Raw genomic sequence first — 24,752 nt, forward strand, 5'->3', positions numbered from 1 at the left:
GTGGAGAAAACAAAGAAATCAACGGAAGACAGTTTTTTGCACGGGCAAGCAAAGAATAGTGCTAGGGGAGGGGGAACAAATATCCTTTAGTTTTCTCTTTTTCTTTTAGGGACAAATAATTGCCGTCCGAAGTTGATTTAACCCCTACTTAAGGTAGGCTTAAATAGGCTTTGGAGGTGATTTCTTTCCCTTTCCAAGTCCAAGTGAGAATCTGCATCAAAGCTGGAAATCTCTACACATGCTGCCCTTTCGTGTAAGCAGCCTAGCAAGTGTGAGGGCATTCGTGGAGCCAAAAATAATCAAGAAAAATATGGAGACGACACGTGGATTTTTAGGTAAAAAAGACAAGGTCACCCTCGAGGCACACGGGGATTTCTACGCGCAAGCAGTGGGCAATCATCCCTCAATCAAGTCAAAAGTGCCCAAAATAGGTATTTATTCAAAACCTATTTCATCCATCCTTATCAAATCTTCTCCACAAGGTAACCCCTAAATCATTCATTTCTAATTATATTAATTAGCTAACAAATCATGAATCTCACCTGAAAAACCATCTAAGTGGCTGGTCCTCCTCCTCCCAAAGAGGTTTGCCACACTCCTATGTAAACACCCTCATTTTCTCCAAAACCTAAGTTCTACACTCTTGCTAAATTCTCTAAATTCTCCAAACACTTTTCCCTCAAAATTCTAACTTTGGCATCGAAGGTTCTTTGGCCAAAGCCCCCCCCATTCATCATGGGCGCGTGAGGCTCTTGGACTTGACCTAAGGTGTTGTTTGTTTTGTAAGTGCAATTTTATCCAAGAACAAGGAGGAATAAATTTGCATCCACATCCATGATTTATCAATTATGATAAACCAAACATCTTGCCTCCTTTCTAACTTTTTCTTCTTCTAAGAGAATGATATATTTATACTAAAAGCGTAGGAGAATAAATTATTAGTGAACTTATCAATTATGATAAACCAAACATTTTGCCTCCTTTCTAACTTTTTTTCTTATAAGAGAACGATATATTTGAACTTAAGATTTCTCATTTATAAGTGAAGACATTTCGCTAAAGGCTTATTTTTTAGCTACACCTTCTAGAACTCGATTTTAATCTCACTTTGTTCCTTATGACTCAAAAGTCGCCACTTTACTCTTCGAAACTCAAATTCGCTCCACTTTGCCCATTGGAACTCAATTTTGATCCCATTTTGCCCCCTAAAACTTGAAAGTCGGCTCTATAAAACTCAAAATTCACTCCACGTTGCCTTAAATCTGTTAATTTCTTATGTAGGTTTGATTTCGGTGCGCCAGACAAATCAATTTCTTTTTTATTTTTTTCATCTCTTCAGTTTCTTTTAAGCTTAATATTCTCTTATTGTGGGATGTTAACACATAATGGATATTTATAATCAAATTTATTGCACATTTGTTATAGTCTCAGGGAGGAGAGAGTCCACAAGTCAAATGGAATGAATTTTGAGTTTCAGGAAGTAAAGTAGTGACTTTTGAGTTCTAGTAGGTAAAGTGAAATCCAAATGAAGTTCCAAGAGGTGTAGCTAAAAATAAACTTATCACTAAACTTTAGTGCTAAGTGGCTACCTCCCTTGGAACCTTAATCTCACAAGTATATAAAATCAACTCCAACTGTACACCTATTGTAATGACAAGGGAGAGAAGTGGGAGAGACCACCTCAAAGCCAAAAATCTCATCCTTGTGTGGAGAAACAAAGTGCTTCAGCACATCCCACCCCTTCTCCCCTCCAAGTTACTCTTTCAAATAGTTTTATCACCTTTTAGAGTTATCACCTAGATCCTTTGGATTTGTGGAGGCGAAAATCAAGTGTTAACTTTCATAGCCAACTGGATGACCATCGAGACACCTATAACTTTGTAAATGCAAAGAAAAGATGTGAATTACTTGCCTTTCGTACCTATATTTGTCTTGTACAATTTGCCATGGATATTTCATGGAAACACCATGAAAACATGATTGGGAAACCACGTTCCGCGTCTCTTTGCTTTTTGTGTACTTTAATGCATGATATTCTTTCTTAGTTGCCTAGTAAACTTGAATTTAAAATTAAAAGCTTTTATAAAAAGAACTTGGACTAAGTTTATTGGGTAAATCTCAATTTACTACCCTCATGTTTCATGGTTTTCAACATTTAGTACATGAAGTTTTTTCGTCCCAAAGTCATACCTAAAGTGTTAATTTTGGGACAGTCTCATACATCTGTTAGTCAAACTATTAAGTCTGTCGTTAACTGATGATGTGGCGCCTATGTAGACAATGATTGGGCGCCACGTGTCATTAAAAAATATTAAAATAATTAATTAAATAAAAGTATTTAAAAAAAAAACCTACCCCTGCACTCTCTCTCTCTCTCTCTCTCTACCTCTCTCTCCGTTCTCCTCTTTACTGGGCTTGGATGAAAAACCCAAGATTTTTCTCTGGCTGAGATGAAGAAATCAGTGCAAAAGCTTGGATCTTCCACTGAGGTAAGAGCTTACTGAAACCACATACACATTCAATCATCAAATCTTTAAAGAAATTAAGAGAGAAAGAGAGAAAGAGAGTTAGAGAGAAGAAAGAGAGAAAGTCCTCCGACACCTTCGACAATGTCAAGGACAAGATCAAAGCCAAGGAGGGCATCCCCCTAAACCAGCAGCTACTCATCTTCTCTGGCAAGCAACTCGAGGACGGCCGAACCCTCGTCGACGGAGATGGAGATGGAGGGAGGGAAATCGAGGATGGAGATGGCGATAAAGGTGAATCGGCCTGGGTTACGGCGATGGACTTGGCGAGGGCTCTGGCAGAGAGGAAAAAGAGACGGTGGTGGTGAATTGGACTAAGAGGAAAGCGAGCAGCAGAGGCGAGAGGAGTTCGATGAACCTCGACATTGTTGAATGAGAAAGAGGCGGCGTCGGCTCAAGGTGTTTGTTTCCCGAGAAAATGTGGATCTAATGGGAAAGTGAGAAGAAAGGAAGTTGATATTTTGGGAAGCAGTTTTGAAATAGAGTGAAAGAGATCTGAATTTGAAAGGAGGAGACCTCGAGAGAAGGGAAAAAGGGAACGGCCGTGATTGAAGGGGACGGCCGCGATTCAATAAAACCAGTCGCTCTGGAGCTCCTCCAGCTGCTCCGCAGCTGCCTCCTATACCCGGACCAACGGCTCGCGCAACATCATGTGTCGGAGGGAGACGGGGTTTGGTAGTGGTTTGAGTTTAACATTGTCTTTCCGTTTGAATTTTATGGAAACTTTGAAACTAATTGAATTGCAATTTTCCTTTTGATCTGAAAGAACTGAACTTTAGGGTTTAAGAATGGGGGATTGAATTGAAAGATTGGGTTTGGGGATGATTTGATCGGAATATTTTGTTGTTTTGATTTGCAGGGGTTATGGGTTTTTTCCTTCTTGTTTGTTTGTTTTTTTTATAAATACTTTATTTAATTAATTACTTTAATATTTTAATATTTTTAATGACACGTGGTGCCCAGTCATTGTTCACATAGGTGCCACATCATCAGTAAACGGCAAACTTAACAGTTTGACTAACGGATGTATGAGACTGTCCCAAAATTAACACTTTAGGTATGACTCTAGGACGAAAAAAACTTGATGTAATAAATGTTGAAAACCACGAAATATGAGGGTAGTAAACTGAGATTTACCCAATAAACTTAGTCCAAGTTCTTTTTATAAAAGCTTTTAATTTTAAATTCAAGTTTACTAGGCAACTAAGAAAGAATATCATGCATTAAAGTACACAAAAAGCAAAGAGACGCAGAACGTGGTTTCCCAATCATGTTTTCATCGTATTGAAAATTACGAAACATGAGGGTAATAAATGTTAAAATTTCCTCACATTTTTTTTCATACCTACAATAATAAATATAGCTCTTCATCCAATTTCTTGAGCTTGGGTGTCATCCTGGAGAAATTTTTCTTTATGCTCGTAACACAAATGGCATACCACATGTTATTATGTAAGTGGTGGAAAATTTTATTTTTTATGTTATTAATTTTTTAACACAAGAATCTCACAACTTGTATAGAAATATACGGTGTACCACCCTGTGTTCCGGACACATTAAAAAATCTATTGTCATCATGACTACTATTGGAACAACAACACAAAATTAAAAATGGGGAATGTAATTCAATTTAAAATCTTTTTCTTATTCTAAGCAAAAAAAAAAAAAAAATCCATTAATGTAGCTGATAATAAGAGAAAAAAGTGGAGTGTGGAAAGGGGTTTTTTTTTTGTGGGGGGGGGGGGGGGGGGGTCTGGGGGATGTTTTTTGTTCTTGGGGTGGGGGGGGATGGGGGGTTTGGGGACGCCCAGTGCAAGTTGGGTTTTTTAGAGTTTTATTTTTATTTTTTTGTTTTTATTATTAAATAAAGTTAGTGAGTGATTTTTTTATTTATTAAAATATAAAAATTTGAAGTCATTTTCATTAGTTTTTTTTTTTTTTTTGCGAAGAATCTCTAAGAGGATTGGTAGAAAATTTGACCATGTAATATCATCACTTGTGAACATAAGTACTTGCTTGGTTACTTGGATCGCACCCTTTCTAGTGGATTTTGCGTGGACTTTTTAGATGTTTAAAATTTGACCAAGAGGGCTTAATTGTACTGTTGACAAGACTCGTACTGAATTTTACTCCATGAGAGATTGAGCAAAAAGCTATTGAATTGGCCTATTTCTTGCTTGTACCAATTGAAGTATTTTGAAAAAAGGAATTGAAGAATGAATACTTTGCAAGAGATAAAAAACTCAAGAATCATCTTTTTTTTCTATAGCATAACTTATCTAAAGAAACTGCAAACCTAAAGCTGCAGAAGTAGGAATAATGGCACCAGAAATAATATTGTTTCCTGTTTGTTTTCCTTTTGTGACTGAAAAATCCAAATTTTGTTTTTTAATATAATCAATATGGGCTCTTCTGCTTCATTTTTATTTACTTCATTTTTTAATTATTTTTCCCTTTCCTTTTCCCTTTCTTTTTTTATTCCCCTCCATCATTCCCTAAGTCTCATAGGTTTGATCATGTAGAATCTTATGATAGAGGGCTTAAGTTCATATTTCGTGTGTCTTGGAAGTCTTTTGTGGCCCAGAATTTGATCTAATTTATCAACTACTTATTACTTCCATTTAAAGGAAAAAACAACAACATATAAATTCTCAAATAATACAGTAACTAAAAATCAAGGCTAATCAAGTAAATCTCCAGATCTCCAATGTCTAGCCTTCTCAAATCCGTTGACACAATTTTCAAAATCATCAATAGTCTGGTCAATCTCTTCCTGAGTGTTCATCACAAAGGGGCCAAATTGCGTTATAGGCTCCCCCAAAGGCTCACCTCCAACCAAGATAAATCTTAGGGTTTTGGAAGACTTGTTCCATGTCTCCAAGCCATCCCCAGATATCCCAAGAAGAAGAAGGTGGTGGGCTGTCACAGGCAAAGATTTTGAACTGCCAAAAATTCCCTCCCCCTCCAACACATAGACAAACGCATTCCATGATGTTGGTATTGGTTGTTGAAAGTGAGCTCCTTGTTTCAGTGTGAAGTCTAAGTACATGGTTGGGGTCCTTGTGTAAATTGGTGACTTTGTTCCCAAGGCTTCTCCTGCTATTACTCTAACTTTGATCCCATCTTTTGAAGCCTCTGCAATGTCCTTGCTCAGCAGTTCTTGATACTTTGGATCAATCCTGTGTTAATTTGCACAAATTACGTCACGATCAAACAATGATAATGTTATTTGGACTTCATTTACCGACTAACTTACTAATCTACAACGTAATAAAAAATAATAGAATGCAAGTAGCAACTCCCTTAAAGCTAACTAATTGCAAAGGATATATGCTAATTGATTGTAATTTGAAAAGGACTTTCTGCCACGTTTGGTTTGAGTAAAAACTAAAAATTCTGGGGACAAAAAAAGCTAGCCAACCACTATAAAAGTCTTTCTCTATATGTCAAATCTTATCCAAATTTCCGAAAGCACCATGGAATATGAGTAAAAAGGCCCATAGTTTCACAGCATCTAAGATATTTTAGGTTGGTATGCACAAAAATACACAAAATGTGCGCAGCAATCAAAAGCACTTTTAGAAAAGGATAATATCCTATGATGACCAACATATGATGATTGCACATGCTTATGTAGAGAAAATTTTCAATGTATCCAAAACACAGAAGTATACTATATGTTATTAATTTATGGATAATGCTAAGAAAATTAAATTTACAAATCAAATAATGTGTCACTAATATGAAATAAACATGTTAATCAACATTTAATTAATAATCTAGTCATTAATCATCTACATTATTTGGTTTAGAAATTTGGTCTCCCTAGCATTACACCTAGATTATTATACATGTGGAGGAATTATTTATTTATTTTTTAAGTATCACTCCACTTGTATAATGACATATGTCTTATGTGTCCGTGTTTCGAGCATAATAAAATATCTCTCGCTTATTTAAATAGTTGGAACCTTGTCACCATCAATCCTATATCCATGCGTATATAGTGTTCTTTGACGAGACTTATATTGTCAAATTATATTTATGTTGTCAATTTGTAACTAATCTTATTTTACACAAATGAACTTAAAAAGTATTTATAGATTCAATTGTTACACAATCATCATTATATTGTTAGACTGTCTGGAAATAAAAAGGGTCACTTTCCACATATAATGATTATAAGGCTTATAATGTATGATCCCCAGATGACATCATGCAAATGTCATGCAGCTACTAGTGTGTTAGCATATGGTGGATGTGTCTGAATGAATTAATAATTAGGTAGGTATAGGTAATGTATACGTACATTTTATGCTTGGAGGATAGGTTTATCCACAACTGTAAACCCTTTTGGGTTCCCTGGGCGGCAGGCATTTCCGAGTGAAGGATGCCTCTTCCGGCGGTCATCCACTGTAAGTCACCGGCTCCTATTGTCCCCTTGTGCCCTTCAAAATCTTCATGCGTCACAGCCCCCTAATCACCCCAAAAACAGCAATTGCGTTCAACTAAGGTAATTAATTAAGTTCACTCATGAATCCCATTAGTCAAAATAACAGCTAGCTATTTCACCGATTAAGGTAATTCAGATTTTAATTACAAAAAAGAAAAAGGTTTTGGAATAAATAAGAAATGGGTTAGCTGGAATGTTAATGATACACCTTTCCAGCGAATAAAATGATATAAATAATGGTTTCTATACCTGCAACATGTAGGTCACTGTCTCAAAACCTCTGTGTGGATGATCCGGAAAACCAGCAGGAGCAGTAACTGCAATTGCAACAGCAATATTAGAACATAATTAACAGTTTTCTTTTACAAAACGATATTGGGGATGAGAAATTTTCTTTCATGAAAATCGAACATAAGACTTCTGACTTACAAGTGAAGATGTATAGACCTACAATCAATAAATAAACATGGAAAAATTAACAGAGATACCCACCTGAGAACTCATCCAAAACAAGGAAAGGATCAAAGTATTTCAGCTCAAACCTGCAAAGAACACAACACCCCATTAATTCAGACATCTGAAATCCTTCAATATATCTTTCATTCAATAACCTATGAAAAACAGGCAGAAAATCTACAATCTGGCTTTAGAACACAGTGATCACTTACCTCCCTATGCTCCTTCTAACAATGGCTCCAACTCCTTCATGCTGAGGCCTAGCCAAGAACTTCCTCACCACAGCACGCGGTTTTTTCAGGACACTTGAAACTTCCTTCTCAGGCATATTTGGCTTGAAATTTGAAAACTGCTGCAAAATAATGTGAGGACAAATGAAAGATATTTGCAGCTCTATATGTAGTAGTAATGAGAGAGAGAGAGAGAGAGAGAGAGAGAGAGAGAGAGAGAGAGGGTGGTGTATTTTTGGAAGGTCAAAGTGAATTGTTATTGGCGGCCAATAAGACCAACATGGCACAAGTTTGCTTGAGCTCCAGGCACTTTATGATACACCTCTATATCTGTATGACCTCAGTCTGACGTTGTGGTGATGTTGGGGGGCTAAGTATTGAGGTTTGGGGAACCTTCGCTGTTTTACATGAGTGCCACGCCTCATCATATGGTCAAATGTCAATGCCACTATTTTAGGTTTTGGGGGAAAAAGAAAGAAAAGACTAATGGCTTATGGGATCCCTGGGTCATGCTTATGCATGCCTTGTATAGTTGAATATGTTGTGGGGGATACGCAATTTCTGGGAACAAATCTTTGATGTTGGTTTCCAAGAAAACCATGGCCATATATTTTGTCTTTCCATTAAAGAACCTTCCTACGAGATGATTCTGTTCTTTCATTGAATTTGAGGATACATTGTTAGCTTTAAGAGATCGTATAGTTGCAAGGATGATGGTATTGTTTGGGCTGTAAATAAAAATAAAGTCTGTTACGAGATTAATCTATTTTTATTTACATAAAGTCCCACAACACTAACTCACTAACTTCAAAGCCCAATCCACAACCATCCGAGAGCTCGAACTCGTCCCTCTTCGAAGCGCGTATGCCACGCAGACAATCAGACTCAAGAATATCTCACCTCTTTAAATGCCAATGAATGCTTCATTCAACATGCTAATGTCACTATAGAAATCGGGTGAGACGCCACAAGACACAGTTGAAGGTCACCAACCATAAATTAAAGTAATCTTCAGTGAAAAATGACCGAAATCTAATTGATGGGATCAAGCTATAATAACTCAAATTCATTACTTTCTTACAGCAAGCCACGTGCCTTAGACACTAAGCTCACGAACACTCAATATGAAACATAAATGGATAGCCAAAAACTTCAATCCGAATAGGTAGATGTAATAATTCGTATACTTATGATACAATCTTTATAATTTTGGATTGAGAGGGACTGCCGGAGCTTAGGCCATCTCCAACCGAAGGTCCAGAGGGCCAGAGGGCCGAAAATAGCCCTAAAACCGTCTCCAACCGAGGGCTAGGCTAGAGGGCTTTGGAATCTGGGAGGGCTCCACGGGATCGGAGAGGGTTGGAGGGCTGGCTTATTTTTTTTTAATGTTTTCTATTGCTATCGGTTAAAACCGACAGCATTAAAGAGGTTTTTTTTTTTTTTTTAAAAAGTTCTACTATTAGTGTCGGTTATAACCAACACTAATAGTTTGAATGTTTTTTAATATAACGGCTAGTAGCCGTTGTATTATTAGGTCCTTTTTTTTTTTTAATGAATTTAAACTTTTTTTTTTCCTTTTCATATTAATCAAATTTTGTTTCATATTTTTTTTCAATTCTATTTTACAAAATTTGTTTCAATTTTTTTTTAAATTCTATTTTTTTTCTATAACTTCTATTTTACAAAATTTGATTCATATTTTTTTTCCTATAACTTCTATTTCACAAAATTTGTTTCATAATTTTTTTCAATTCTATTTTTTTCCTAGGCCATTTATACAACATTAAATTAAATTAAGTAACATGAAACAACATTAAACAATATGAAATAACATTAAATAACATTAACCAACATACAATTATAAATTTTGTTTGAATTTAAATTGTAGTTTTTAAATAATAAATTATGTTTGGCCCTATGGCCCTTTGGCCCTCGGTTGGAGATGGTTTTTTGTGACAGGGCTAAAACGAGCCCTTTGGCCCTCTGGCCCTCGGTTGGAGACGGAGGCAAATATGACCCTGTACTGTTTATTAAAATATTAATATCTTGGGGAATCTTGGAGGGCCAGAGGGCTCAAACGAGCCCTCTGGCCAGCCCTCGGTTGGAGATGGCCTTATGAGTTGCGTCCAGGACGATTGAGTTAATCACCCATTTTTTTCTTAACTTTTCTAATTTAATTTGTCATGTTAGACAAGAACATGACGTTGAAAACAATGTTATATATCTTGCCAAAAGGAAGGCTACATATGCTTCTTTCCAACCAATTTCATCCAAAAGGTAAGTTCCTTTTTTGGTAAACAAAGGTAAGTTCTTTAGCTAATGGAAACATCCGAAAAGTAAATTGATTGTCAAAAGTGTGAAAATAGTTCAAAATGTGAAAATTATTTTATGGAAAAATAATTGGTGAAATGTGATAACTATCGTGAAAATATTTTATATTCTATATTTTACTCACGAAATACAGATTCATAAAAATATGTGAAAATCGTACTCAAGTTTAAATAACGTGACCAATATCAATAAAAAAAATATATAATCATGATATCTTTCTAACTACTGTTCAATTACCTAATCATATATGGTTGGACTGCATTTATCATGTGAACAGAAATCTTGATTAAGATCACATTTCAAGTCATTAATGAGTAATATAACTAGAAAAACTTTGTTTACTGACATCATTCATACAAAAGCATTACGCGAGGGGCAACCTATGAAAAATGGGGATAAAGATGGAATAGAAACTGAGTCAAAGAAAGTGAGGAAAGAAAGAAAAATTTCCCTTTCTCTCTTTCCTTCTCCACGTTCACCATCACCATCATGATTTAAATTGACTCATCCAACGATAATAATTTAAATTGATTCTTTTCCAAAAAAAAAAATCGGTTGAACCTCTATGAAGTTTATTTAACTCATCCAACTATAATGATATAAATTGATATAGTTAACACTGAACTACAACAGATTTATTAGGGAATGATTGGGGGTAGAAAGAAAAAAAAACTATGATATATATGATTCAAAGAGTTGAATAAAGAGCAGTTATACGGTGGACACTATTTTCAATTAATTAATCAAATATTGAGGGGTATAATAGCTCTATCTTTTCTGTGCAAGGAAGTGGTTGTTGTTGGCCGTAAGTTACAACATCTGCGTTTGTGCATGCCGAGTGAGCTGATCCTTCAGGACCGTTGTAACCTAGGTTGATGTCCCTCATCTCAATCTTCTGGCAGGGGTTAGTTTGGCTACATTTCAATGTAATAGCACTCTGTGTGGTTGAACTACCCCATATATTACTGAACTTAACATCTTGAATCTGTACCCTCGAGGATTCCTGCACACAATAAAATCGACTGACCCAATTATAATCAAAGTTCTACATAAGACCTAGATAATCATACGTATTAATAAGCATGTTGGTCTAATATCTAAATGGATAGAGTGTTGGGTTTCCACCCATGCGTCTCGGTTCGAAACTCCTCCTTCCTTTAAACTATTGTAATAGTTTCGAATCATTCTCTTTTCCCTTAGTAATAATATATATATATATATATATAATACATATTAACAAGGATAATATCATATATACGATGCACATCTTTAATTTTGTTATCAATTAATATACATCTTTAGATAGTGGTACTCCGATTAATTAAAATAATTAGATTTTCATTGGATGTGAATCACACTTGTATTAGAAAGTGGCTAGCAAGAGTATCAACTTTATGTGCCCAAACAACATCACTTAATTATTAACCTCGTGCCATAGTAGATTTTGATTTTGATATTTCGTTATAGGGACATTTTCATGTAAGTATCAACATGTATAATCATAATAAACGTAACTAATCAAATGGCCAAAATCAAAATATGATCGAACACTAGGGCTTAGTCAAGAAAATCATCTTATGAAAGAATAAAAATGCAAATGCCCCTAAACCCTTTGTATTTATTATTTCCCGTAAAAAAAATGTTGTTATTATTACGTACCGTTGTACTGCAACTACGTGAAGGACAATATTGTTGATCGATGATGATGGGGTTATCGACCTTATCGACTCGAACGTGCTCAACGGTAAGATGTGAAACAGTGCCTGGTTGGGAGGGAGCCCATGTCTTGACTCTCACTCCATTTGTAGTACCAACGAAGGTGCAGTTTCTTATGTCCACGAATGACACATCGTCACCAGCACCCTTGCCAAGGCTTCCGATGCTAATTCCGTGGCCCGGACCGCAGTGAACGCCGCTGATTTTTATGTTGTTTGATCCGGAACTGAAGGATATGCAATCGTCCCCGGTGGCGATCACTGAATCCAAGATTTCGATGTGGTGTGATGTGCCAATGTGGATTCCGTCGGTGTTAGGGCTGTCACCGGGAGCTGATATGGTGATGTTTTGAATCGTTATGTCGTGGCTCGCAAAAAGGTTGATGTGGACATTCTTGCTATTGATCGATGTTATGTCATGGATCTTTGAATTTGTGACGAAATCCAATCTCAAGGTCTGACATAAAAAAATGAAAAGGAAACATAAACATTAAAAATCAGCAATATCCGCACATCCAACATCGTACCATTCAAACAATATTATACAGAACTCGTCCATTCAAAAAGACTGATGTATAATAAGAAGATCAGCATATCAATCACACATGTAAGTAAGAAACATTAGATTTGAATTTCTCACAAATAACAAGTTCGATACTAATTTATTGTCGATCTATTATGAAGCTGACATCAATCATTTTTCATTATTATCGTTGTATTAAAAAATAAAATAAAAACCTCTTTTTTCTAACGAATATTGCTTTGCTCATTTCTTGTTTAAGGAGTTATCTCATTACCTACAAATTAGTCGCACAAATTACTAATTAAAAAACATTACGCATATGTCAAACTGTAAATGGTAGGTAATAATTAAGAAAACAATCATCTATTATTCAAGCAAGGGGCAAAGTATATTGCTTTTGACTACTTTTATTTACAATATCTTAGTAATGATTGATTTTTTTAAGAATCACTTTTGTCAACCATATCTTTAATAAAAGCGAGACTCTTCTAAGAATATTGCCAGGCCGATCATATTAAAAAAAAAACGTAGCAATGGTCTTTTTCCTTCAACCTAATTGGAGTAATGATCTCTTAACTAAAAATTTATGATCTTTTTGTAAACTCCGTTAGAACCTCCGTCAAAATAAGTCATGTGTCATGCATATAAGGTTGAATTAAGGGGCAAATATGAAAAACCAAGTGAAAAAAATTGTAGCAATGGTCCCTCAACTTTAACCCAATTGTAGCAATGATCCCTCAACTTTAATCCAATTGTAGCAATGGTCCTTCCAACAGGAGTCATTTTAACGGAATTTTGACGGTGTTGATGAAAAGAACCATAATTGTATATTTTGATGAGTTAAGGACCAATGATCATGAATTTTTAGTTTACGGATCATTGCTCTAACTGAGTTAAAGTTGAGTGATCATTGCTATAGTTTTCTTTGAAAAAAAAAACATAATATTTCTAGCATTTTTGGATTAGACCAGAAAAAATGGCCAAGCAGCATGAGGCAAGACTTGACCTGTTCTCATGCTAGTTCATAATATTATATATTTAACAAACCAAGCAATGGAACTTACGGTAGGAAGTCGCTTGCAATGTGGATCGTTCATGCAGTTGTTATAAGGCCAAGCAGAGGAACCTTGTCCATCCAACGAACCACCACCATTGATTACCAAGTTGTCAACGTATTGGAAGGTAATCCAATGGTTAATATCAATCGAAGATTTCACCTCCACGGGAGCCAGTAGGGTTCCCTTTATCTGCACCACCATTGGCCCCTTGCATCCACCTGTGAAAACCACTGGCTTCACCAAGTATTTCCCTGCTGGGAATAAAACCACACCACCTCCATTGTTTTGACAGGCTTGAGTCCATGCATCAACGAAAGCCTAGAAATAAATAAAACAGATTAAAAAACAAATCCAACAGGTAAAATTAATTTAACTAAACATTGTTTACAACTTCAACATAATCTTAATTTTGAATCAACTTAAGATCACCTTGCTGTTATCCGTTTTGCCATCAGCAACGCCTCCGTATTTCTTCACGTTAAAAATCATTTTCTGACGGTTAAGTTGAACTCTGAAGAAGTGTATGTGACTCATTGATGTAGCGCCATCATCAGCATGAACTTTGGTAATGGATACTAGTAAAACCACTAAAAAAACAAATTGGACAACCATGCTGGAGCCCATTTTTATTTTGTTATTTATGTTTGTTGGTCGTGGATCTTCTTCAATTTCGATTTTATGCTTACATTGTTGTTAGGGTTTATGTGTTTTTATAGGCTGGTTGTGTAGCTAGAAATGGAATGGTGCCACCATAATATTATGGATTGATTTTGTTTTAATTACCATTCTTTCTTATTTGCCAAGTTTTATTGAATATGATATAGCTTTATGATTTTTTTCTTCTTTTCCCATGGAGATTGGTTTTGTAATTTTTATTTTTCTTTTTTGAGATTGATTTGCTGAGATACAAAACTGATTTTAATTATAAACATATTCCTTATTTGATTTTGTTTCTTTTTTTTTTTACGTGAGTAATTCTGCTGGCATCCAATTTGTTCTTTTAGCCTATCAAATATTGCAATTCTCCCTTTTGTGTGACTACTAATTACTTTAACAAATGTAATTTTATCTAATTACATAATATAATATGCTGATTCAATCAATGGTGTATCTGGACCAAAATTATATATATGCTTTCAGTTTAGAGTATTTTACCTATTTCTCTCAACGATTGAAATATGTACAATCAATGAGGATAGGGTGCATACAACAGGTCTAAATAAAAATCTGCCGATAATTTCAATCCGGTTTAAGAAAAAAAGGATGTCCAGTTTATTGATATTTGGAATAGAATCAAGATTCACGAGTACAAATACATCCACGAAATACGGAAAAAATACGGCATAAACTTACGAGGAGAAGAATGAGAATTTTAATTTCCTACAACATCAAAAGCCTGAATGCACAGCTATTCCGTAATCAAGTTAAAAATAAAATAATGATTAGCCCCGGTATATTCATTCAGCAAAATGCTCTAAAGCAAGAGCAATAAGATGTGTAAATTACAATATATGATCAACTCATGCCTCACGGTTTCAGAACAGGAAAAGAGCGGCAATCGCCATAGCCAGATACGAGAGGAAGAAGCATGCGGCAATCTTAGGCTGACCGGAAGGTCGAGGTGAAACTCCCACTGTAGATCCACCGGTTGGCGCGGGAGCCACGGCTGTAACGGAAGGCAAGGGTGGCTCAATCACATCACTCTCCGTCAGGACTGGATTTGGAGCCTCAGCAGGTGGCAAATATGAAGGGGTAATGACTTGTACCAGACTGGCTGGCGGAATAGGACTCATGTAGCTGGGTATTTCCTTCTGACGTAAACACGGGTTCTCTGCAACAATCAAGCACCAAATATTAGTCGCTAAAGTATGTCCGGTAAACTTAGTAGCTAAAAGAAAAACGGACTTGCATTCTGATTATAATCTACAAAGCGCTGATGCATCTAACATCATTCAGACCTGAAAAAGATGTATAGACGTACACACTTACTTTTGTATCTCGCGGCCGTTTTGGGAAAGTCTGTGATAACACCATCAACATTGGCCCCTGAGACAAATAAATTGATCTCCACAGTTGGATCTGAGAAGAAGTCCCATGCTTGAGTTACAAACTCATTGCTGAAAAGTTCAACATAAACCGGAAGCTTAGCGGCTTGTAGTTTTGATACAACATCTGTTACTCCAGTGATAAATGCCTCGCTTTCGGGAAAGATAGAGGCCTTGTTGATGACCACAGAGTCCGCAAACTTCTTGATGTCCTCAATAGTTGAACTAAGGGTATCACCAATATTCTCTTCAATTTTGTAAACAAGTTCGTAACTGGTTTTCTCCTTGAACTTCATCAGAACAGAACTATTAGTGGACTGAATCTTGACATTTAGCGCTGTCTTATTATCAAAACCTGCTTTGCTCAAGGTATTCATGACTGCATCAGTTACACTTAATCTCTGCTCCTCTGCAAGATACGCTGCGTACTGAAAGAAAGCAGTACAAAATGTTACCACCATAACGATATGGTGAAATTGTATTTGGAGTCCCAAATAGGAAAAACAACTACTCTTCCAACAAATAAAGCATGAAATCATAGGCCAAGCACTGAAACATGAAGCAAATACCCACCTCTATGCCGATCAAGACACCAGAAAGAGAGCTTGACTTCTTTGCCAAGGCCAAGAAATCAGATAATGTCAAGTACTTGCCACCAGTTTTGAACCTTGGATTCCGGAACAATGCATACTTCGACGAGGGATTTGATATTGTCGCTACATTTACAATACGAAAAAATTAATAGAGCGGATGTCAAATTATTGTTCAAGAAAAGTGTTCTTGATTGTGAATTCTTATGAAGTAACAGTTAATAGCACCGGGGACAAATGTTCCTAACAAGGGTCTCCCTACATGGCATATAAGGATTTAGGATGTCAAGGGAAGTGGTTATGTGTAAGATTAAAACACAGTGACACTCAAGAAATATAAGTGTATTAGAAAGTTGGTAAACTTTTACCAGTGACTTGTTTAGAAGCAAAAAAAGGAAGAATATTTATCACCAGTCTGAGTTATAACATAATCTGTGAAATGGAAGCCTTAAAACGGAAATCTCATACAGACTTAAAGGTTCTATGGTTTGTGAAGAGATCATATAAATACGTAAAACAGTAAAATTTGAAAATCGCACTGATAAGCAAGAAAATGACACTCTATTTCTGCTTACGGGTCAGGCCTTCAATGTCTTTCCATGCTAGGCTAAAGGTATATATTCCACTGCCAGCCTTAATTTCTGGAACAACTGTTGTGAGGTTGCTAAAAGCTGATTGAGCAACTGTCGTGCTATCTATAAGATTTATAGAGCTTGCGCAAAATGGTATCCCATCCTTGGATATTTGTACAGGACAATCAAGTACATCTACCCCATCTGCTATTGCTTTTGTGTATGCCAAGTCAGTACAACTAGGGAAGTCTCCACTTGCTCCGTATTTCGAGATAACCAAGGGCTTGGCTAGATCATGAGATAGATGAAAGAAATACATAATAGCAAAAATGCTCAGATATTTGCGTATATCAGTAAAATAAAGTCAGAATTTATGAATATCAACTCAGCTGAAAAGGGCCAATTTTTAAATCTAAACACCACAAAACAATGATGTACCTTGTCCTGAAGCATTACTTGCAAGGTGAGCAAAACACTCTGCAGTAGTCAAGAAAAATCATCGTCATCAAGACAACTTTAATGCTTTAAATTGGAATAAGCAACAAATATTAACACCTATATCAACTCTCCAAGATTTTTCCTTGTGAACCCTTGTGAGACATTTCTAAATAACATAGATCGGTTAAAAGGGATCATAGAAGAAAAAAAAATGTTCAGATTAGAAGATATGTTGAATTCAGTTCCTAAAAATGTTAAATCATTCATAAGCATCCTATGATGCATTAAAAAAATTAATCTTCTTTCACACGTATAGAGTTACGTACTAAAAACTAAATCTTATGAACAGGAAAAAGATAAGTTACCTATGGCCTCTGATGGTGTTATTGGGAAGTCAGATAGTACACCATCAACACTGAAGTCACCATTGTCAACAAATTGCAGGTACTCAGACACTGGATCGTAACTGTAATTGTAGGGCAATGGAACATCATTCACAAAATCTGACCCAAATACTGTTAGCCCTTCTTTATGAGCATCCAAAACAACTGAAGTGTGAGGCACTAAATAATTATCATTGGTGACAGGCCATATGTAAGTTTTAGGAATTAGAATTCCTGAGGCAAATGTCTTGATAAATGTGAGATTCTTCAATAAGGAACCATAAGTTTGGTTGGTTGAAGGCTCTGTCTTATCTTGACCCAAAAACCGAAAGACCAGCTTTGTTACACTCGGACTAACCCGTGATTTAATACTGTTCAGAAAAGCCACCTCCGGTGATGAGATATAATTGACAACCACTTGTCTAGATACAGAAAGCACATAGTTTCTCATACTCAAGTTGTGTTGTGAGAAGAAAATATCATGCTGCAAAAGCATTAGAGAAAAGACATCTCTTCAAACAGATATAGAAATCTAAAGGAAAGGTTAAAACGTGAGTGCACAATTCTAAAGACATGAGAAAGCTATAGTTTATCTTATACCTGAATATTCAACCATAAGCCTGGAGGTTTGAACTGCGTAACATCTTCGACAAGGAGAATTGGGTACAGATTGCCATCAAACCTATTAGTTCGAGAATATATCCCTTGAGTAACTGTATGGGTGACAAGAAATCAGTAAGACATTATAGGAGTTAACGTGCATTGTTTCTCTTACCAATAACAAATAATAGATAACATATACATTGTCTTTTGCTTTCAAAGTGATATATACATTCTACGCACATAAATATATCTAGTGTATGCGGTGGTCGAGCTAGCATGTTATCTCAGATATACTTTTAACATTGTATTTGTTACTTACTAAATTGTACATATGAAGTAGTTTATACGACATAATCTTCAAATTCAGCAGTCACCCTTCATAAAAAATTAAATAAACAAATAAAAAGAGGGAACAAAAAATGCAAATTCCTTTTTAGCTACTTCTGTATTCAAGTAACTTGACATGCACAACAACAACAACAAAGCCTTTTCCCACTAAGTGGGGTCGGCTAAATCGATAACTTGACATGCACAGCCTTGTTAAAATCATGACCATTAACAATACAGCAGAAACAGTTTCAGACAATTTGCACTCACCAGAGATATTTACTAGGCCGTCCCAAGTATAATCCACGGTAAACCATCCTTTGGTACTAACTCCATTAACTAGGTAAGTTTTCTCCTTTTGCGGCAAGACCTCGTTAATATTGGAATTATTATTCAACAAGAGATCTGGAAAGCAAATTCCAGCTCCATCCTTCGTTAACTGAACATCACACCATAAGATCACATCGGGTACACTTGTGATCAATGCCAAATTGAACGCCGCGGAACTAAAACCTGGAAAGAGCCCTGAAAATCCACCGCGTGCTACAACCTTAGGCGCATCTCCTGCAAACCAGATCAATCCAGTTAGCTCATTGAACATATAGTTGAGAAAAATTGTACCACAATAATACAGAGTCCCAATTGGGAGCACTAACAGATTCTAGCAATTGTTCCCATATCAAACCACTGGGAAATTATGAAAACTTTAAAAAAAATCGTCGTTTCAGGACATTTACAATTAAAAGAATCCGAATTTTGAAACCCATGTTTCACATTTCCTTAAGTTATTTTTTTATCATACATCTCCTCAAAATTAATACAGTCGGGATAGACCAATTCTCCTAGCCCGATTTCGAATTCATTCTCAGTATCAATCAAGCGGCTTTTCAGCTTCGAAATCAAAAGCAAGGAAAAAACTAGTACAAAAAAGGAAACTTTCTTCCCCTATTCAACAAGAAATACACTTAATTCCACTAAACATGTTACATGCACACTCACTATATAATACGCAATTAAGCAACTACTTTCTATTTATAAATATTTCCCGGATTCTTCCATTTTCTCAGCAACCAAACACAAAATTATCAAAAATTCAAGAAAAATTTATACATGAAGCAAAACAGAGGCCGGAGGTGTAGAGGACTACCGCTAAGTGTTTTCCATTGACTAGATCGCTGAGCAGAGACCAGAGCTACTACAGAGTGAAGAAGCAGAGCAGCTACAACCAGAGCGCGTAAGTTACACATTGCCGGAGAGGCCTCGCCGTCAAAATTACAGAGCTGGACAGCTTCCGGCGATCTCAGAACGGTGTCGTTGAGGCCTTCTTGGGAAATGTGTGAGATTCGCTCAACTAAGATGGAGAGAAAGAGAGCTCTGAGCAGCTCTGGAACCTTTCAGGCTGGCTTTTCAGTGTTTATATTTATATAAGTTTAATTAATTTTAATTATTTAATTTAGATTAATTAATTAATATTTGGACTGTGTCTGGGGGTGTTTAATTAATTAAACGAAATGTTAACATCAATGAATAACCTGGGTCTAACTGTTTAAGTGTGAACTAAATTAATACGCGCTTCCACGTTGTGTTGATTCGAGCGAGCCGGCTCCGGGATCGGCTTAGGTGAACCGGGAGCGCAGTGCGCACCACCGGTCCTCGTCGGAACTCGGCCTTGTTTTTAGTGGAGATGTGTCTGGAGGAGAGAGGATTCGAAGAGGAAGGTCCTACGTGTTTTCCCGTGAGCTCTCGTTAGAGTCGTTACGATTACGCGGGTAGCTGTGGCCTTGCCAATTGTCAACCGTATACAGAAATTTGGTTAGAGGATTATAAAATAAATTAAAAAAGCAATATTAAAATTTAGTTTAATTAGTTAGTACTACGGTTTAGTGATATTCCTTCTAACTTATAAGTAAAAGATGTTAGGTTTGTTTCTTGTCAAATACGAATTTCACCACATTGTTGCTAGACTTTCGTGAGGCTTAGCCTACTTACCACCCCTTATTGCTAGCTTATTTTGACTGAAATTTTAATGGAGTTGACGAAAATGATTATAATTGCATATGTTGAAGAGTTAAGAGACCAATGATCATAAATTTTTCGTTGAAGAGCCACTATTTCAATTAAGATAAAGTTAAGAAACTAATGTTACAATTTATTTTCTCCAAATAATGGAAAGCGCTGAACTCGAGATGTACTCCGCCACAGCAGATCGGAACTCTGCGAATCAATGAACAGGTAGGTCAACAGGTTTACATGAAGGGTGGCTCGAGCCGGAAACCGGAAGCTGTTGCTTAGGTGCGCCAATTTGATGATCAGCTGATTGGAGACAGCTAGATTTGGGGTCCACAACGTGGCGATCAAATACGTACGTGGCGGCCGAACGAGGTCAGCGGAACGGCTCCCAGTGGAACATGGTTCATGTTCGATGTGGGACGCACCACCAAAATCAGTTGTGCGCTGCGCGGGCCATAGCATTAGCAAAACCCAAACTTGGGTATGGAAATGAATTATAATTTAGTTTTAGTTTTAATTTTTCTTTTTGGTACAAATATTATTAATATTTTCCTGTCTCCAACCAAAAAATAAACATTTTTCCGTCTTCAAGATTATAGGAATTTATCAACACAATACAAGTGGTAGTAAGAGGATGAAAAATGAGGAATATTTTTGTTCAACATCATTAAATGACGGTGAAGTTCATCATCATATTTATCATTGTTAAATGAGTTTAAATTTCGAGACTTTTGTAATCGATAAACACAAATTTTAAAATTTAAACTCATTCAATTGTTAAATAAAGTGGTGAGCCTTAAGATTTAAAAATGTTGAAAAGATGATGTGCTTTGTTGTAAAAATTGAATGAAAAGTGAAAAGAGAGGCCTTCTCATCAATAACAAACTTTATTTAGTTGGAAAGGGCCTCCATAAAATGCCCATGTCACATACTTGTTTAATTAGTAATAATTAATCAATCTCAGTTGTATATTAGCAGGCATCCGACAACGTCTACCTATTCCCTTAATTACGCTTCTCTATTTGTTTTTGTTGGGTTTGTTATTCACCAAAATTTCAAATTAAAACAAAAATACAATAATTTTAGAATAACATAACCGATGAAATTTGAAGATTCTTCGAACTAACAAGAATCTAAATCATAAAAGAAATTCATTTTAGCTATTTAGTCTATGAGTTGTAGAATACAAACAGATTTTTAATATATTTTCTTTGATATCTACTAAAATAAAAGTATCTTCATCATATTACCGTGTTAAAAAAATCGAAATCTCACCCATCCCAAGTCATACATTTAGTTACCGTTACCACTTTGAGTAATCCCAGATGCTTCCCTAGGTATGACCAACTAACCAAAAACTCTCAATGATCTTCGAGGATCCAAATCGCCGTACATTTTCAATCCATGCATATTCAAACTTGTAAATCGACATTATATATTATGAAGATGACAAGTAGAAGCAGGGTCAAAATATGAGGCTAGCTAGCTGTGTCCTCTTCATATGGATCTACGATCCTTCTATGGCAATTGCAGTATTGCACAATTTGGGATTTTTTTTGTCCAAAACCTCACCTAACCCATCTTAAATTAACATAATAATAATAAATCAGTCTTACCAGAAGCCAAAGCCATATAGTGACACAAGAAGAGTGATTTACACTCCACCCCTCCCCTCTTTTTTTTATGCTTTTATTTTTGAGACAGGATACCCGTTGGATTCTTTAATCCAGTCTGTTCATCGTACATCGTGCGGTCAGTTTTCGTCAGATACGATTTGTGTTTAATTTTAAATAATATAATTCAAAATGATTTATGACCGTACGATATATGATGAAATGACAGGATTAAAGGATCCAGGAATCCTTACAAAGAGGATCCGGCGAGAATCCTATCTCTTTATTTTTAATAAAATACAAAATTTAAACTCTGTTTAATCTGAATACTATCTGTCTGGGTCTTATTTGAGCAGGAAGTTCCAACACACCAAAGGGAAGGTCCAACTGTCACCAGCACATGGAATGGGAAATTAAAAACGATAAAGATCTGATTTTTTTCTATTAAGAAAAGAGGTCCTTTTTGCTCATCCCTTAACCCAAGAGGACCATTTTCCCACTTCAGTTTGTTTTTTTCTTCTTCTTTTTCTGCTGTGGAGAGCAGGCAAGAACTTTTATTTTTTTATTTTTTCTGCCCAAGGGTAGAATTTATTATAATTTAATAGATATGTTAAACAGAAATTCCAGGCTAATACAATCTAAATCAAAAGAACGGACCTCATGAAATACATACGTAATCATGATTTGTTAAAAACACTTGATAAATTTTTGAAAATAGAATAACGTTGGGGTGAGCAAAAATAAACTCCTAAAAAAACAAAAAAAATTTGGTCCCAACCAAACCAATTTTGTATCTTTATTTATTTATTTATTATTTTTTTTCTTGGAAGAAAATGGGATTGATATTTGGAGGAAGCTCGCTAGAAGCCGCGTACGGGCGGCAGCAGGAGTAGGAGTACAAATAATCAAAGGGAAAGGGACGTACTGACGGAGACGACTGAGGGCGATGTGAATGTCTGTATGTTGATGCCAAACCAACCTTCCTTCCCTCTCTCCCTTAAAATTTAAAAATTTAAGACGTCGGTGTGCATGTATATATCTGTGTTAAATATTAAATATATATTGTCACGTAATACTACGATTTAGTGATATTTTTGTTTACTTATAAGTAATAGGTTTTCTATTCGATTATGATTAGCCCAAGACGAGACTTAACACGCTCTCCCACTCAAAAATAAATAAATAAATATATTGGATTTTAAGACGTTGGTGTCCTAGGAATCCTCACATCCTAACTGTTTATCGTATATCGTGTGACCAGTTTTCGTTAGGTACTATTTCTATTTAATTTTAAATAAAAAATATTCAAAATAAATTTTTCCTGCATGATGTACGATGAAGACTAAGATGTGAGAATCCCTAATATCCCCACAATTTGCCACAATTTGGATCCGGATTGTATTAGTTTTGTTTGTTATTTCGTTTCAATACTTAAAGCGTGAATTTGGTGGTGACTTTTTTTTTAAGGGTGTTCTACATTTGGAATATCCATACACATTGTTTTTGAAGGATTGCGTGTGAAGCACATGAATTTTCTAACAACAAAAAAGAATAAAACTGTGTTGTAAGTCGGACATTATAAACAAATTTTATCTCAAGTGAAAAACAATTAGCAAACCTAAGTGGAGAGACAGCGTGGTGGGTGTGCAAAAGATACAGTGACACAGAGACCGAATTCAAGTGTTGAAAGTCAAAATGGCACATTTAGAGTTTAGGTATGGTGTTCTCTTATTAAAAAGAGGTATGAAACTATATCCTAAACAAATTGAGGTATGAAAGATGAAATTGATCCTAAACAGTCTATAAGCCTAAAACTTTCGAACAATTTAGTAATCTTCTCATGCAATAATGGTTTATAGGAACACAACAAAACTAAATAAAATTTCAAAGAAAAAATGATTGCGATAATATATTGATGAAATCAAACAACTACACATGGTGTAAAATATGGGATACGTTATCCTATGCGATCAATTTTTTTGATATAGAGAATATGGAGCATTCTCTTACTAGTCGCCAGTAACACACGTGTCACCACTACAGATCTACGTCAAAAAGGTAACATGACATTTCTATACCATACTCATCATGTTTAACTCCCAGGCTTCATTTTTCCTCTTATTTTCTCATGCGGTGTAAATTAATTTGTACTTTGTTTTCACCTTATCTTTAGATTGAAAACAAAAAATCATCAACAATCACATTTAGAAACTACATTGGCTCATGTTGGGAGATAAAAGAAGTCATAGAAACTTTCCTTTTCCCCCCTAATTTCCAGCTAAGGCTGAGGTGCTCCTTCGATTAGAAATCCCTCTAGGAATAAGTTTATATAGGATTTGCCCCACCATTTACATTATTAGCAATATGGTGGTCCAAAAATACCTTTTCCTATAATCGTAAGATCTTAATAGCTTTGTTGTTTGTAGAACAAAGAAAAAACCCAAATTCTAAAAGCGAAGTGGTCCATTTTTTGCAAGTTCTTGTTTTGGGTTTGGATGCTAGAATTTATCTTACGTAGTCTAGCCTATCAAATAATTTGACTTTTTAAACGAACTTCATCGTTATTTTCCTGACTATTCAGTAATTCCAGACTATTAAGTAAAAGTGATGATAATGAAACGAAAAATAGCAATTTAATTGACTGGCCTTAAACCATGAGTGGACCAACTCTCAATAATTTCTACCATTTGTGTGAAGAGCCACATGGGAAAAATAATAAAGTGGCCCAATAATATCAATAGATTTGCAGTATTTGGCAGAGTGATTTGGTTCTCTACTCACTACTATTATCAGGTTTAAACGTAATTGCCAACCATATGAATGCAAATGGCGATGGTAAATATCATTCGTTTCTTCTTCAATTTGCTGCTTTTCAATTAA

The 24,752-nt window shown here is 35.7% G+C and overlaps 3 protein-coding genes across 3 annotated transcripts; all 3 read right to left on the minus strand.

Moving 5' to 3' along the window:
- Positions 1-5,111: 5,111 nt before the first annotated feature.
- LOC126588339 (pirin-like protein) lies at positions 5,112-7,926 on the minus strand. Its single transcript, XM_050253417.1, has 5 exons — positions 7,647-7,926; positions 7,471-7,520; positions 7,228-7,295; positions 6,835-7,001; positions 5,112-5,704 (listed from the first exon to the last, which is right to left on the minus strand). Exons 1-5 carry the CDS (start codon positions 7,760-7,762, stop codon positions 5,206-5,208), a joined length of 900 nt encoding a protein of 299 aa, XP_050109374.1. The 5' UTR covers positions 7,763-7,926; the 3' UTR covers positions 5,112-5,205.
- Positions 7,927-10,734: 2,808 nt separating this feature from the next.
- Positions 10,735-13,492, minus strand: LOC126590349 (exopolygalacturonase-like). The gene is made up of 3 exons (XM_050255827.1): positions 13,298-13,492; positions 11,655-12,167; positions 10,735-10,998 (listed from the first exon to the last, which is right to left on the minus strand). Exons 1-3 carry the CDS (start codon positions 13,490-13,492, stop codon positions 10,735-10,737), a joined length of 972 nt encoding a protein of 323 aa, XP_050111784.1.
- Positions 13,493-14,539: 1,047 nt separating this feature from the next.
- LOC126589875 (glycerophosphodiester phosphodiesterase GDPDL3-like) lies at positions 14,540-19,640 on the minus strand. The gene is made up of 9 exons (XM_050255314.1): positions 19,397-19,640; positions 18,520-18,813; positions 17,920-18,032; positions 17,302-17,803; positions 16,937-16,975; positions 16,502-16,786; positions 15,910-16,052; positions 15,281-15,764; positions 14,540-15,122 (listed from the first exon to the last, which is right to left on the minus strand). The coding sequence occupies exons 1-9, from the start codon at positions 19,494-19,496 to the stop codon at positions 14,827-14,829; spliced, it is 2,256 nt and encodes a 751-aa protein (XP_050111271.1). The 5' UTR covers positions 19,497-19,640; the 3' UTR covers positions 14,540-14,826.
- Positions 19,641-24,752: the final 5,112 nt, after the last annotated feature.

This window comes from Malus sylvestris, chromosome 11, assembly GCF_916048215.2.
Source record: "Malus sylvestris chromosome 11, drMalSylv7.2, whole genome shotgun sequence".
In the NCBI taxonomy this organism is placed as follows: domain Eukaryota; kingdom Viridiplantae; phylum Streptophyta; class Magnoliopsida; order Rosales; family Rosaceae; genus Malus; species Malus sylvestris.

Bases quoted from the DNA above. Each gene is read 5' to 3' on its own strand.
- LOC126588339 (XM_050253417.1), bottom strand. From the start codon at position 7,762: ATGCCTGAGAAGGAAGTTTCAAGTGTCCTGAAAAAACCGCGTGCTGTG. The intron at 7,521-7,646 runs GTAAGTGATCAC...TGTTCTTTGCAG, and splicing joins GTTAGAAGGAGCATAGGGAG to GTTTGAGCTGAAATACTTTG. The intron at 7,002-7,227 runs GTATAGAAACCA...TGGGGTGATTAG, and splicing joins CAGTGACCTACATGTTGCAG to GGGGCTGTGACGCATGAAGA.
- LOC126590349 (XM_050255827.1), bottom strand. From the start codon at position 13,492: ATGGTGGTGCAGATAAAGGGAACCCTACTGGCTCCCGTGGAGGTGAAA. The intron at 12,168-13,297 runs GTAAGTTCCATT...TTTTTATGTCAG, and splicing joins ATTGCAAGCGACTTCCTACC to ACCTTGAGATTGGATTTCGT. The intron at 10,999-11,654 runs GTACGTAATAAT...TATTGTGTGCAG, and splicing joins CACGTAGTTGCAGTACAACG to GAATCCTCGAGGGTACAGAT.
- LOC126589875 (XM_050255314.1), bottom strand. From the start codon at position 19,496: ATGTGTAACTTACGCGCTCTGGTTGTAGCTGCTCTGCTTCTTCACTCT. The intron at 18,814-19,396 runs GTAGTCCTCTAC...TCTGGTTTGCAG, and splicing joins TCAATGGAAAACACTTAGCG to GAGATGCGCCTAAGGTTGTA. The intron at 18,033-18,519 runs GTGAGTGCAAAT...TCACCCATACAG, and splicing joins CGGCCTAGTAAATATCTCTG to TTACTCAAGGGATATATTCT.